This window comes from Budorcas taxicolor, chromosome 25 (assembly GCF_023091745.1).
Source record: "Budorcas taxicolor isolate Tak-1 chromosome 25, Takin1.1, whole genome shotgun sequence".
In the NCBI taxonomy this organism is placed as follows: Eukaryota; Metazoa; Chordata; class Mammalia; order Artiodactyla; family Bovidae; genus Budorcas; species Budorcas taxicolor.
In genome coordinates this window covers 19,360,848-19,377,519 of record NC_068934.1, presented here as the reverse complement: position 1 = coordinate 19,377,519, position 16,672 = coordinate 19,360,848, and the positions used below count along the sequence as shown (strand labels likewise).

The window sequence follows — 16,672 nt, the reverse complement described above, 5'->3', positions numbered from 1 at the left end:
ATTATGTACATTCTTGCCTCCTCTGCTGTAGATTAATTGACCATAAATGCATGAGCTCTTCTTGAAGAGACTATTAAAGGATGAACTACAGCCAAAAAGAAATAAATGGGAAAACTACAGCAAAATGACTGTTGTAGTGAATTTATTTAACTAAAAGATGTCTTAAGACTAAAATAAATACAGGTATAATGGGAATATTACAAATCTTGCCAGTACTAAACTAGGAGGGGAAAAGGAGGAAGAGATTTAAGTTGGCTAATTATTTACCACTCAGCTTATTTTGAGGACTTGATAGTGGTGGTAGTTCAAAAGGTATCAACTAGTGCTAATAAACCAAGTAAGAGAGGTACATTATCCAAGTAAGGATTTCTACAGAATAATACTGGTTAATTTGCATCTCTCCACACATTCTCTTGACTGTAGAGAGCAACAAGGAGAGAAAAAGCACTCAGAAACACCCTATGAAACAAAAGAACAAGTTAGAATACAAACCTCAAGTTAAGCAAAGTTGTGGAAATAAAGCCCAGAAAGCAACAAAGTTGGTGCTGGAGCTTCTAGTGTTGAGAAGAGAACAGGGAGAGTTGGGAAGAAAAGTGAAAAATTCAGAGAGGCTTTTGTGTGGGTGGCATCTGGAAAATTTCAGTGGAGATTTACCCTAAGAAGGAGAGATCTCGTTGAACAGAAACTACTGAGAGCAGGTCTGAATCCTGGCAGTGAAAGCACCGGCAGTGAAAGCACTGGCACTGAAAGAAAACAGTTTCAGGAATTCTCTGGCAGTCCAGTGGTTAGGACTCTATGCTTTCACTGCCTGGGGCTCAGTTTCAATTCCTGGTCAAGGAGTTAAGATTCCACAACCCATGCAGAACAGATGGAAATTTTTAAAAATTGAAAATAATTAACTCTTTTTTAAAAAAATAGAAGGGCTTCCTAGGTGGCTCAATAGTAAAGAATCTGCCTGCCAATGCAGGAGATGTGGGTTCAATCCCGAGCCTGGGAAAATACCCTGGAGAAGGAACCAGCAATTCATTCCAGTATTCTTGCCTGGGAAATCCCAAGGTCAGAGGAGCCTGGTGGGCTATAGTCCATGGGGTCGCAGAAGAGTTGGACACGATTTATGGAATAAACAACAAAAACAACCAAAGGAATGAAGTTTTCAAAGTTGAGGGTACTAAAAGGAAGTCTTAGAAGACTGCTTGTGATGGCAAAAGAGGGAGATATATTAGAAGGTGGTGGCACCCTATGTAGGCAGCAGTCAGTTTTAAAGAAAAGTAAGGAGGCAACTGACATTAGGGAGGCTACTGAAACAGACAGAATAGAAAGATCATGGGAAAACTGTTTCCCAAAAGGTCACTAACATTAAAGAAACTGTCTTTAATTTGAGCAATAAGAAAAGGCACTTTCAAACTAAGAAAAGTGGAAAATGTCCAAGATTCTCCTCTTCTATCACATAGAATTGCCTTGCTAATTGGTCCATGAAGTTCAATACATTCTGTTATAAATAAGAAAAATTACACTGAATTATTTTTACAAGGATACCTGAGGACCAACAGAAAATAACAGTCATAATAAATTCTGGGCAAGAAAATGCACATTAAAATTTAAGACATGAAGCAAAGTAAAATTCCAACATGAAGTAAATAAAAATTTCAAACAAGCAACTACATACTTAACAGAGTACCATGAAGCAAAAACTCAGAGAGGATGTGGGAAAGTAATAGAAAAATGTGAAATGGAAACTGAAAGGATTGATGAAAAATGAAGAAAAAGATTACTAGAAAGAAACACAAAGGATAAAAATTGAGTAAGTACATAGAAAATAGCAATGTCCAAATTCAAGGAAATAAAACAAATGAAGAAAGTAATAAAAACAGATTAGAGAGAACTTATAATGAACAATCTAAAATGGAAATTTTTTTTAATTCACTTATAATAGAACCCAAAAGAAGTGAAAGTACTGAACACTGAAAAATACCAGAAAAAAAAAACACTGCTGAAAGTAATTAAAGAAGATATTTAATATACAGAAATATACCTCATGTTCATGGATTAGAAGATTTAATATTGTTGAGAAGACAATACTACCCAAAGTACTTTACAGATTCAGTGCAATCTCTATCAAGTTCCTCGTGGTATTTTTTGATATTAAAATTCATACAAATTGCAACAGAAGCTGGGAAGGCAAACAATCTTGAAAAAGAAGAACAAATTTGGAGGACTTACATACTTCCAGATTTTAAAACTTACCACAAAACAACAGTAATCAGAACACTGTGATATTGGCATAAATACAGACATATACACCAATGGAATAGGAGAGAGCATCCAGAAACATGGTCAATTTATTTTAGACAAAAGCACTAAGACCATTCTATAAAAACTGGATATCAACATGCAAATGAAGAGTTGAATCCTTAATTTATACCACATACAAAAATGAACTCAAAATGGATCAAAGACCTCAAGGTATGTGCTAAACTGTAAAACTCTTAGAAGAAACCATAGGGGGAAATCTTCATGATGAAACACTCAAAAAAATACACTCAAAAGAAGTAAAAGCAAGGACGTGAATAGATATTTGTGTATAGCAGCATTACCATAGTGTACCGTAGTGAACACTCTTTGGCACTGCACTTCTTTGGGACTGGCATGAAAACTGACCTTTTCCAGTCCTGCAGCCAGAGTGCCTGAAGAACTATGGGCACAGGCTCGTGACACTGTACAGAAAACAGGGATCAAGACCATCCCCAAGAAAAAGAAATGCAAAAAAGCAAAATGGCTGTCTGAGTAGGCCTTACAAAGAGCTATGAAAAGAAGAAAAGTGAAAAGCAAAGGAGAAAAGGAAAGATATACACATTTGAATGCAGAGTTCCAAACAATAGCAAGGAGAGATAAGAAAGCCTTCCTTAGGGATCAATGCAAAGCAATAGAGGAAAAAAATAGAATGGGAAAGACAAGAGATCTCTTCAAGGAAATTAGAGATACCAACGGAACATTTCTTGCAAAGATGGGTACAATAAAGGACAGAAATGGTATGGACCTAATGGAAGCAGAAGATATTAAGAACAGGTAGCAAGAATACACAGAACCATACAAAAAAGATCTTCATCCTAGATAATCATGATGCTGTGATCACTCACCTAGAGCCAGACATCTGGGAATGTGAAGTCAAGTGGGCTTTAGGAAGCATAACTAAACAAAGCTAGTGGAGGTGAAGGAATTCCAATTGAGCTATTTCAAATCCTAAAAGATGATTCTATGAAAGTGCTGCACTCAATATGCCAGCAAACCTGGAAAACTCAGCAGTGGCCACAGGGCTGGAAAAGGTCAGTTTCATTCCAATTCCAAAGAAAGGCAATGGCAACGAATGCTCAAACTACTGCGCAGTTCAGTTCAGTTCAGTCGCTCAGTGGTGTCCGACTCTGCGACCCCATGAATCGCAGCACGCCAGGCCTCCCTGTCCATCACCAACTCCCGGAGTTCACTCAGACTCGCGTCCATTGAGTCAGTGATGCCATCCAGCCATCTCATCCTCTGTCATCCCCTTCTCCTCCTGCCCCCAATCCCTTCCAGCATCAGAGTCTTTTCCAATGAGTCAGCTCTTTGCATGAGGTGGCCAAAGTACTGGAGCTTCAGCTTTAGCCTCATTCCTTCCAAAGAAATCCCAGGGCTGATCTCCTTCAGAATGGACTGGTTGGATCTCCTTGCAGTCCAAGGGACTCTCAACAGTCTTCTCCAACACCACAGTTCAAAAACATCAATTCTTCGGTGCTCAGCCTTCTTCACAGTCCAACTCTCACATCCATACATGACTACTGGAAAAACTATAGCCTTGACTAGACGGACCTTAGTCAGCAAAGTAATGTCTCTGCTTTTGAATATGCTCTCTAGGTTGGTCATAACTTTTCTTCCAAGAAGTAAGCGTCTTTTAATTTCATGGCTGCAATCACAATCTGCAGTGATTTTGGAGCCCCCCAAAATAAAGTCTGACACTGTTTCCCCATCTATTTCCAGTGAAGTGATAGGATTGGATGCCATGATCTTTGTTTTCTGAATGTTGAGCTTGAAGCCAACTTTTTCACTCTCCACTTTCACTTTCATCAAGAGGCTTTTGAGTTCCTCTTCACTTCCTGCCATAAGGGTGGTGTCATCTGCATATCTGAGGTTATTGAGATTTCTCCCAGCAATCTTGATTCCAGCTTGTGTTTCTTCCTGTCCAGCATTTCTCATGATGTACTCGGCATATAAGTTAAATAAGCAGGGTGACAATATACAGCCTTGACATACTCCTTTTCCTATTTGGAACCAGTCTATTGTTCCATGTCCAGTTCTAACTCTTACTTCCTGGCCTGCATACAGATTTCTCAAGAGGCAAGTTAGGTGGTCTGGTATTCCCATCTCTTTCAGAATCTTCCACAGTTGATTGTGATCCAAACAGTCAAAGGCTTTGGCATAGTCAATAAAACAGAAATAGATGTTTTTCTGGAACTCTCTTGCTTTTTCCATGATCCAGCAGATGTTAGCAATTTGATCTCTGGTTCCTCTGCCTTTTCTAAAACCAGCTTGAACATCTGGAAGTTCACAGTTCACATATTGCTGAAGCCTAGCTTGGAGAATTTTGCACTCATTTCACATGCTAGTAAAGTAATGCTTTATTGACTATGCCAAAGCCTTTGACTGTGTGGATCACCACAAACTGTGGACAATCCTTCAAGAGATGGGAATACCAGACGGCCTGACCTGCCTCCTGAGATATCTGTAATGCAGGTCAAGAGGCAACAGTTAGAATCGGACATGGGGAAACAGACTGGTTCCAAATCGGTAAAGGAACATATCAAGGCCATGTATTGTCACCCTGCTTATTTAACTTATATGCAGAGTACATCATGAGAAACACTGGGCTGGATGAAGCACAAGCTGGAATCAAGATTGCTCGGAGAAGTATCAATAACCTCAGATACGCAGACAACACCACCTTTATGGTGAAAAGTGAAGAACTAAAGAGCTTCTTGATGAAAGTGAAAAAGGAGAGTGAAAATGTTGGCTTAAAACTCAACATTCAGGAAACTAAGATCATGGTATCCATTCCCAACACGTCATGGCAAATACACAGGGAAACAGTGGAAACAGTGACAGACTATTTTGGGGGCTCCAAAATCACTGCAGATGGTGACTGTAGCCATAAAATGAAAAGACGCTTGCTCCTTGGAAGAAAAGTTATGACCAACCTAGACAGCATATTAAAAAGCAGGGACATCACTTTGCCAACAAAGGTCCATCTAGTCAAAGCTATGGTTTTTCCTGTAGTCATGTGTGGATGTGAGAGCTGGACTATAAAGAAATCTGAGTGCTGGAGAATTGATGCTTTTGAACTGTGGTGTTGGAGAAGACTCTTCAGAGTCCCTTGGACTGCAAGGAGATCCAACCAGTCCATCCTAAAGGAAATCAGTCCTGAATATTCATTGGAAGGACTGATGCTGAAGCTGAAACTCCAATACTTTGGCCACCTGATGTGAAGAGCTGACTCACTGGAAAAGACCCTGACACTGGGAAAGATTGACGGTAGGAGAAGGGGACAATAGAGGATGAGATGGTTGGATGGCATCACCGACTCTATGGACATGAGTTTGAGTAAACTCTGGGAGTTGGTGATGGACAGGGAGTCCTGGCATGCTGCAGTCCATGGGGTTGCAGAGTCAGACACAACTGAATGACTGAACTGAACTGAGTCCTGCAGCCACTGCTGAGGTTTCCCAATTTGCTGACATATTGACAGTTGCAATTTAATAACATCATCTTTGAGGATTTTAAATAGATCAACTAGAATTCTGGCACCTCCACTAGCTTTGTTTGCAGTAATGCTTCCAAAGGCCTACTTAATTTCACACTGTAGGTTGAGTGAAAACTCTAGGTGAGTGACCACATTATCATGGATTCCGGAGTCATTAAGACTTTTCTTGTAGAGTTCCGTGTACTCCTGCCACTTCTTAATCTCTTCTTCAGTTGGGTCCTTACCATTTCATGTCCTTTATCATACCCATCCTTACATGAAATGTTGCCTTGATATATCCATTTTCCTGAAGATTCTCTAGTCTTTCCTGTTCTATTGTTTTCCTCTATTTCTTTGCATTCTTCATTTAAAGCCTTTTTATCTCTCCTTGCTATTCTCTGGAACTCTGCATTCAATTTAATATATCCCCTGCCTTTCGCTTCTCTTCTTTCCTCAGCTATTTGTAAAGCCTCCTCAGACAACTACTTTGCCTTCTTGCATTTCTTATTCTTTGGGATGATTTTGGTCACTGTCTCCTATGCAATGTTATGAACCTCCATCCATTGTTCTTCAGGCACTCCATCTACCAGATCTAATCCCTTGAATCTATTAATCATCTCCACTGTATAAGGGATTTGATTTAGGTCGTACTTGAATGGCCTAGTGATTTTCTCTACCTTCTTCAATTTAAGCCTGAATTTTGCAACAAGGAGTTCATGATTGGAGCCACAGTCAGCTCCATGTCTTGTTTTTGCTGACTGTATAGAGCTTCTCCATCTTTGGCTACAAAGAACATAATCAATCTGATTTCAGTATTGTACATTCAGTTATATCCATGTATAGAGTCATCTACTGTGTTGTTGGAAAAGGGTGTTTACTATGACCAGTGTGTTCTCTTGACAAAACTCGGTTAGCCTTTGCCCTGTGTCATTTTGTACTCCCAAGGCAAAACTTGCCTGTTACTCCAGGTATCTAGACTTCATATTTTGCATCCCAGTCCCCTATGATGAAAAGAACATCTTAGAAGGTATTTTAGAAGGTATTATATGTTTATTTTAGGTATGTTTATTTTAGAAGGTATTATAGATCTTCATAGAACTGGTCAACTTCAGCTTTTTTGGCCTCAGTGGTTGGGGCATAGACTTGGATTTCTGTGATGTTGAATGGTTGGCCTTGGAAATGAACTGAGATCATTCTATTGCTTTTGAGACTGCACCCAAGTACCCCATTTCAAAACTCTTTTGTTGACTATTAGGGATATTCCATTTCTTCTAAAGGACTGCCCACAGCAGCAGATATAATAGTCATCTGAATTAAATCTGCTCATTCTTGTCCATTTTAGCTCACTGATCCCTAAGATGTCATTGTTCACGGTTGGCATCTCCTGCTTGACCACATTCAATTTACTGTAATTTATGGACTGGACTGGAAGAAACACAAGCTGGAATCAAGATTGCCAGGATTTAATAACCTCAGATATGCAGATGACACCACCCTTATGGCAGAAAGTGAAGAGGAATTAAAAAGCCTCTTGATGAAAGTGAAAGAGGAGAGTGAAAAAGTGGGCTTAAAGCTCAACATTCAGAAAACAAAGCTCATGGCATCCAGTCCCATCACTTCATGGGAAATAGATGGGGAAACAGTGGAAACAGTGTCAGACTTTATTTTGGGGGGCTCCAAAATCACTGCAGATGGTGACTGCAGCCATGAAATTAAAAGATGCTTACTCCTTGGAAGAAAATTTATGACCAATCTAGATAGCATATTCAAAAGCAGAGACATTACTTTGCTGACTAAGGTCCGTCTGGTCAAGGCTATAGTTTTTCCAGTAGTCATGTATGGATGTGAGAGTTGGACTATGAAGAAGGCTGAGCGCCAAAGAATTGATGTTTTTGAACTGTGGTGTTGGAGAAGACTGTTGAGAGTCCCTTGGACTGCAAGGAGATCCAACCAGTCCATTCTGAAGGAGATCAGCCCTGGGATTTCTTTGGAAGGAATGAGGCTAAAGCTGAAGCTCCAATACTTTGGCCACCTCATGCGAAGAGTTGACTCATTGGAAAAGACTCTGATGCTGGAAGGGATTGGGGGCAGGAGGAGAAGGGGACGACAGAGGATGAGATGGCTGGATGGCATCACTGACTCGATGGACGTGAATCTGAGTGAACTCCGGGAGCTGGTAATGGACAGGGAAGCCTGGCGTGCTGCGATTCATGGGGTCGCAAAGAGTCAGACACGACTGAGCCACTGAACTGAACTGAACTGATGGACTGGACATTCCAAGTCCTATGCAATATTGTCCTTTATAGCGTTAGACTTTACTGTTACTACATCCACAACCGAGTGTCCTTTCTGCTTTGGCCCAGCCACTTTACTCTTTCTGGAGCTATTAGTAATTGCCCTCCACTCTATTCCAGTAACATTTTGGACATCTTCCGATCTGGGGGGCTCATCTTCTGGTGGCACATTGTTCTGCCTTTTGATACAGTTCATAGTGTTGTCACAGCAAGAATACTAGAGTGGGTTGCCATTTCCTCCTCCAGTGGACCATGTTTTGTCAGAATTATTCACTATGACCCATCTATCTTGGGAGGCCCTGCCCATCATGGCTCTTAGCTTCACTGAGTTACATAAGCCACTTCGCCATGATAAGACTATGATCCATGAAGGGGAGGGACCTGTAATCCTCTCCAGATAACAGGGAGATCAGTGATTGCCATCATTACTCTTTCCCTCTGCCCTGCCCCACATCACAGGTTTCTCCAAGAAAAGAGCTTGTGCGTAAAGTGCCCAGCCTTTCATGGCTGCCACCCAGAGGATATATCCCACAGCCTTGCTCTAGTGGCCAGTAGGGCTTGTGTTCATAGGTTCAATGGGATGGTAGCTAAGAAAGAAACAGTTCACAACAATCAGTCCCTCTAGGGCTCAGTGCAGAGGGAAAAGACAGAAATATGCATCTCCCAGTCTTCCCCTGAAAGTGGTATATTTGCATACTTTTAAAAGTTGTCACCTGAGGGTCTGGCTTCTAATCAGCCTGTATCAAAGTGCTGACTAAGATCCTCCCCTTTGGAACACTGAGATTACTTGGAACTCTCATCTTCTGGGGCCACTATGAACCAAGCAGACATCGTTGCCAACTACAAATGTGTAAGCTAGGGCAGGGTTGATGGATAAGGTTCAGTTCCTACACCATACCACTCCTTCAAGACTGTGAGAGGTAGCTGTTTTATCTAATGCATAGAAACCAACACAGAGCCAAGGGAAAAGAATAAATAGAGGAATATCTTCCAAATGAAAGAACATGACCTTAATGAAAAGGAGATAAGTGATTTATCTGATAAAGAGTTCAAAATAATGGTCCTAAGATGATCACCAGGAGAACAAGGCATGAATAAAATGAGAATTTTAACAAAGAAACACAAAATATAAGAAAGCACCAAACAAATCACAGAGTAGAGAAATACAATAACTAAATTGAAAAATTCAATAGAGAGGTTCAACAACAGACTTGATGAGCCAGAAGAAACGATCAATGAACTTGAAGACGGAACAGTAGAATTTACTCAACCAGAGAAACAAAAAGAATCAAAAATAGTAAAAACAGTTTAATGGATTTATTGGCCCATATCAAGAGGAACAATATGCACATTGTAGAGGTTCCAGAGGTAAAAGAGAGAAAGAAACAAAACTTCTTTGAAAAAGTGATAGCTGAAAACATCCCTAACCTGGAGAAGGAAACAGACATTTAGATCTAGGAAGTCCAGTGAGGTCCAAATAAGATGAATGTAAAGAGACACCAAGCAAGATGTACTATAATTAATTATCAAGCATTAAAGACAAGAAGAGAATCTTACAATCAGCAAGAGAAAACAATTTGTTATGTAAAAGGGAATCCCCAAAAGGCAATCCGCAGATTTCTCACAGAAACTTTGCAGGCTAAAAGGGAGTGGCACAATATATTCAAAGTGCTGGGGGAAAAAACTACTGACAAAGAACACTCTACCCCTTAGAGGAATCCTTCGTTATTGAAAGAGTTAAAGGGTTTTCAGACAAGCAAGAGCTGAAAGAGGAAAGAATTCAGCACCACCTGACTGGCATTACAAGAGCTGTTAAAGGGACTTCCTTAGGCTGAAGCAAAAGGGCACGAACTAGTATCAGGAAAATATATAAAATATTTAATGTAAAATATTTTACATCATTTTAAATATTGAAAATATACAAAATATAAAATGTAAACCTCACTAGTAAAGGTAAGTACATGGTTAAACCTGAAAATAATCTAATGTTGTAATGGTGATATGTTAATCACTTATATCTCTAGTATGAAGGATAAAAGACAAAAGTAGTAAAAAATAACTGCAACATTTGCTAATGGATTCACAATAGGTAAATTGTGACATCAAAAACATAGATCATTATGACCCAGCAATCCCACTGCTGGGCATACACACCAAGGAAACCAGAATTGAAAGAGACACGTGTACCGCAATGTTCATCACAGCACTGTTTATAATAGCCAGGACATGGAAGCAACCTAGATGTCCGTCAGCAGACAAATGGATAAGAAAGCTGTGGTACATATACACAATGGAGTATTACTCAGCCATTAAAAAGAATATATTTGAATCCATTCTAATGAGGTGGATGAAACTGGAGCCGATTATACAGAGTGAAGTAAGCCAGAAAGAAAAACATCAACACCGATACTAACACATATATATGGAATTTAGGAAGATGGTAATGATAACCCTGTATGCGAGACAGCAAAGAGACACAGATGTATAGAACAGACTTTTGGACTCTGTGGGAGAGGGAGAGGGTGGGATGAGTTGGGAGAATGGCATTGAAACATGTATGCTATCATGTAAGAAATGAATCGCCAGTCTAGGTTTGATACAGGATACAGGATGCTTGGGGCTGGTGCACTGGGATGACCCAGAGAGATGATATGGGGAGAGAGGTGGGAGGGGGGGTTCAGGATTGGGAACTCATGTACACCCATGGTGGATTCATGTCAATGTATGGCAAAACCAATACAGTATTGTAAAGTAAAATAAATAAATTAAAGAAAACATAGATCACTGGGGGTACAGTAAAGACAGAGCTTTAGCTTTAAAGTGTTCAATTTTAAATTATTATCAACTTAAACTGTTAAAAATATGTTTTGTTTAACCTCATGGTAATCACAAGGCAAAAACCTGTACTAGACACAAAAGATAAAGAGATAGGGATCTAAACATGCCACTACAGAAAATCATCAAACCACAAAGACAGAAGAAGAAAGGAACAGAAGAAAGAATTACAAAACAGGCAGAAAACAACTAGCATAAATGAGAAAAGCACATATCTATCAAAAATCGCTTTAAATGTAACTGAATTTTCTAAAAAGACACAGAGTGGCTGAATAAATAAAGAAACAAGACCTAACTATATGCTGCCTATAAGAGATGCTCACTTCAACTTTAAGGACATTCACAGCCTGAAAGTGAAGAGATGGAGAAAGATATTCTATGCAAATGGAAACCAAAAGAAAGCTAAAAGAAAAAGTTCCATGGTTGCACAACACAACAATGTGAATGTACTTAATGCCACTGAGTCATATACTTAAAAATGGTAATTAATTTTGTTATGTAAATATATTTTATCACAAGTTTCTTAAAAACCAACAGAAAATATTGTTATTAAAATTTTATTTCACTAATGTCTAGTCTACTTAATGTGCACTCTCTCTTCCTCTCCTTTTCCAAATCATACCAATCTTCAAATTCCAGTTCTAATTCTTCCCAGGCTTCTTCCAATCCCAAAACATGTCACTTTTTTTTTTCCTGGATTCCAAGAACTATTATTGTCAGAATGAGTTCATTTGACCATTAATTATTCCTGTCTGGTGATAGATCTTCCACTTTATCTTAAATAATTATTTAATTATATATATATATATATATGTGTGTATATATATATGTATGTATATATATATATAAAACTGGGCTTCCCTGGTGGCTCAGAGGTTAAAGCATCTGCCTGCAATGCAGGAGACCTGGGTTCCATCCCTGGGTCGGGAAGATCCCCTGGAGAAGGAAATGGCAACCCAATCCAGTACTCCTGCCTGGAGAATCCCATGGATGGAGGAGCCTGGTGGGCTACAGTCCACAGGGTTGGGGTCGCAAAGAGTCCAACTGAGTGACTTCATTTTCACTTTCATATAAATAACTAGATTTATCTTGACCTGATAACAACATGATAATCTTGATGTAATAATCTTGACTAGATTATGTATACTAGATTAAATCTTATCTGAGGGAGTGGCAATATCCTACTCTTATTAGAGTCACTCAAGAAGACAAGGTTCTTATGCCTGTGTTTGATTAGTAATGTATTTTAAAATACTCCATTTTTTTCTTAGTGCACCACTTCTTTCACTTGCTATATCCCAGGCATTTCTGTTTTCAGATTCTTCAGGTTGATAAAGCTTTAGACACTTGCTGTGGCTCTGATGACTCAAGACCTAGAGTCATTGTGTTGGCATGGGATTATGCCCATCACCTCACTGGGGAATCAGTGAACAAGGTATTATAAAGCACCCCACTTCACGCCAGATGACAGAATGCATGTGTGGGATGAGATCTTTGCCCCTGACTCACGCTTAGGCCACCTCTCATTCTCAGGATGGCATCACTTTGGCACTTATCCTCTAGTCTTTGTCAGCCTGACTTATCACAGAAGGGTCCAAAGAATACACCATTTACCTTCTGAGTTCCTGAGAGTTGCCTTTATTTGCATGCTGATGTTCACTACAGATGAGATAAAACCTAATACCCAGAGAACCACCAGCTCTAGCTCCAAGATTACAACTATTTTCCCCTTGTTTGTCCCCTTGATATGTACTCTTTAGAGAAAGGCTAGACCAGAATGGTTTTCCTGAGAGCCTCAACAGCTCTTCTGCACTCATTGCCTGACCACTCTCCACTGTCACCATCCTCAGGCATAGAGAAGAAGAGGAAGAAAGGTGCAAGTTGTGATTAATTCTTTGCAGATAGGCTTAGGAGGAGGAGGATGGGCTGGATGTGATGAAAACAGGAAGGGATTCCTCGGAAGATTTAGTATTGGGGGGTCTTTCAGTTTGCTTCTGAGGATGAGAGACGTCTATGGAGGAAAATGCTCCATTTGCCTTCATGGCTGATGAAGACTGGAAGATGGCCTCTCTGGCAGACTCCTGGACAGGTGCTTGGATGGATTCAGAGGCCTTCAAGGTGGGGACCAGTTGTCTAATGTTACCCTCACCAGGCACTGGTGTCTTGATGGTTTTGCTGACTGGCTCTGATTTGCTGGCTTTCTTCATGGGGACTACTGAAACACAGCTAGAGTCTGGGTATTTCCTTACATTCTTGGTTAAAGCTGGGGAGAGGGCTGCGTGAGTCCAAGGAATTTCCATAACTCGGGAGACAGGATCTATGGATATACATGAAGGTCCTTGATTCTTACTATTTCCAGTTCGGAGGCTTGTACTCAAAGATTCTATGGGATAGAAAAGACAAAAACACAGATTCCACAAATGTCACTTCTCTAATATTTGCCAGTCACGTGGTAAAATTCTAGTCATCTTTAAAATGTCAGCCCCTCAATTATCATCTCAGATTTTTTTCCACTATTTCTCTCCCTACCCAGACTTTCCTATGGTCTTCAATTCATCAAGGTGCTGGAGTTTGAGACATTGCTTAATTCACTTTTTAGTTCTAGTAGATTTTTCAGTTGACTCCTTAAAATTTTTCATATAATAAATGCAAATTAAGGAGTTTTATTTCTTCCTTTATGCCTATTATTATTTTACTGAACTGGCTAGGATATCCAGTACAAGGCCAAATAGAAGAAAGTGGTAAGAGCTGGTATTATTGCTTTACTATTTCTTAAAATTGGAGTATAGTTGATTCACAATGTTGTATTAGTTTCTGGTATACAGCAAACTGATTCAGTTATGCATATATACATATATATGTATTCTTTTCAAATTATTTTCCATGAAAGTTTATCAAAGGAAATAACAGTTCCCTGTGCTATACAGTAGCATCTTGTTGTAGTAGTTTGTATCTGCTAATCTGCTAAATTTCTAATTTATCCTTCCCCAACCACTTCCTTTCCCTTTCGGTAACCATAATTTTGTTTTCTATATCTCTGAGTCTGTTTCTGTTTCATATAGAAGTTCATTTGTTTCACATTTTAGATTCCATATATAAGTGGTATCTTATGGTGTTTGTCTTTTTCTTTCTGACTTAGTATGATCATCTCTAGGTCCATCCATTTTGTTGCAAATATTATTTCATTCTTTTTCATGGCTGAGTAGTATTCCATTATAAATCACATTTTTATCCATTCACCTATCAATGGACATTTAAGTTGCTTCTACATCTTGGCTATTGAAACTAGTCCTGCCATAAACACTGGGGTGCATGTATCTTTTCAATTTAGAATGTTGTCCATATTCCCAGGGGTGGGATTACTAAATCACATGGCAACTCTTTTTCTGAGGAACCTCCATACTGTTTTCCATACTGGGTGCATCAATTTACTTTCTTACCACCCATGTAGGAGGGTTTCCTTTTCTTGACACCCTCTCCGGCATCTGTTATTTATACTTTTTAATAATGGCCATTCTGACGGGTTTGAGGTGATACCTCATTGTAACTTTGATTTCCATTTCTCTAATAATTGATACTGAGCATCTTTTCATGTGTCTATTGGCCATCTGTATGTCTTCTTTGGAAAAATGTCTATTTAGGTCTTCTGTCCCTTTTTCACTTGAGTTGTTTTTTTTGTTATTGAGTTGTATGTGCTATTTGTGTATTTTGAAAATTAAGCCCTTTTTAGTTGCATATTTTGCAGTCTGTAGGTTGTCTTTTCACTTTGTTTATGGTTTACTTTGCTATAGAAAAGCTTATGAGTTTGATTAGGTCCCATTTGTTTGTTTTTACTTTTATGTCTTTCCCTTGAAAGACTAACATAAGAAAATATTGGTATGATTTATGTCAGAGAATGTTTTGCCTATATTCTCTTCTAAGACTTTTATGGTGTTATGTCTTAAAATGTTTAAATCTTTAAGCTATTTTGGGTTTATTTTTGTGTATGGTGAAAGGGTGTGTTCTAACCTTATTGATTTACATGTGGCTGTCCAGCTTTTCCAACACCACTTACTGAAGAGACTGTCTTTTCTCCATTGTATACTATTGCCTCCTTTGTCAAAGATTAACTGCCTATAGGTGTATGGGTTTATTTCTGAGCTCTCTATTCTGTGCTATTGATCTATATGTTTGTTTTTATGCCATTACCATGATGTTCTGACTACTACAGACTTATAGTGTTGTACAACATCTGGGAGGGTTATGTCCCCCCAGGATTTGTTCTTTTTCCTCTGGATTGCTTTGGTGATTTTGAGTCTTTTATAGATCCATACAAATTTTAGAATTACTTTAGTTCTGTGAAAAAATCATGGGTAATTTGATAAGAATCACATTAAATCTGTAAACTGCTTTGGGGAGTATTGCCATTTGAACAATATTAATTTTTCCAATCCAAAAGCATAGGACATCTTCCCATTTTTTGAATCACTTTCAATTTTATCAATGTCTTACAGTTGTCAGCATATAAGCCTTTCACCTCCTCAGTCAGGTTTATTCCTAAGTATTTTTTATACAATTTTAAAAGAAATTGTTTTTTTACTTTCCTTTTCTCATATTTCATTGTTAAGTTTAAATAAATGCAACAGATCACTGTATGCTGCGAGCCAGCGCTCGCAGCCGGCACACTAAGTGCAGGTGACTGCAAGTCGGTGCACTAAGCTCAGGCGCTAAGCTAGGGCGCTAAGCGCAGGTGGCTGCGAGCTGGCGCATTAAGTGCAGGCGCTAAGTGCAGGTGGCTGCGCACTAATCGAGGCTGAGAGGAGCTACCCCACATCCGAGGTCACGGGCAGCAGCCTAGAGTGCCAGGCTGCGATGGCGCAGGACCAGCCAAAAGGAGCTACCCTGCGTCTGAGGTCAGTGGCAGCCAGGAGGAGACACCCCGCGTCCGAGGTCAGGGGCGGCGGCCGAGAGGAGCTACCCTGCGTCCAAGGTCAGAGGTGGCCGGGAGGAGACATCCCACATCCGAGGTCAGGGCAGCGGCCAGGAGGAGCTAACCCGCGTCCAAGGCCTGTGGCAGCCGAGAGGAGACACCCCGCGTCCAAGGTCAGGGGTGGCCTGGAGAAGCCACCTCGCGCCTGAGGCCGGGGTGGTGACACTGAGGAGCCACCCCAAGCCTGAGGCCAGGGCAGCAGCTGGGAGGAGCCACACACGCCCGAGGCCAGGGCTGGTGGCCAGGAGGAGCAACCCGAGGAGTGGTGGCTGTGCAGGCACAGGAGGGCCTAGAGGAGCTATCCCATGTTGAAGGTCAGGAACGGCAGCAGTAAGGAGATACCCCTCATCCAAGGTAAGAAGCAGCAGTTGTGCTTTGCTGGAGCAGCTGCAAAGAGATACCCCACGCCCAAGGTAAGAGAAACCCAAGTAAGATGGTAGGTGTTGCAAGAGGGCATCAGAGGGCAGACACACTGAAACCATACTCACAGAAAACTAGTCAAACTAACCACACTAGGACCACAGCCTTCTCTAACTCAATGAAACCAAGACAGGTGGGTCATGGTGGAGAGGTCTGACAGAATGTGGTCCACTGGAGAAGGGAATGGCAAGCCTCTTCAGTATTCTTGCCTTGAGAACCCCATGAAAAGTATGAAAAAGCAAAATGATAGGATACCAAAAGAGGAACTCCCCAGGTAATTAGGTGCCCAATATGCTACTGGAGATCAGTGGAGAAATAACTCCAGAAAGAATGAAGGGATGGAGGCAAAGTAAAAACAATACTGAGCTGTGGAGGTGACTGGTGATA

General features: G+C 40.2%; 1 protein-coding gene across 1 annotated transcript in view; it reads right to left on the bottom strand.

The window, feature by feature from the left end:
- Positions 1-12,803: 12,803 nt before the first annotated feature.
- The window catches only part of LOC128069094 (glycerophosphodiester phosphodiesterase domain-containing protein 4-like), a 148,834-nt gene continuing 144,965 nt past the window's right edge, over positions 12,804-16,672 (bottom strand). Inside the window, exon 16 of the mRNA XM_052662383.1 lies at positions 12,804-13,279. Within this exon, the coding sequence (XP_052518343.1) occupies positions 12,804-13,279 (476 nt within the window). The remainder of the gene's footprint in view (positions 13,280-16,672) is intronic.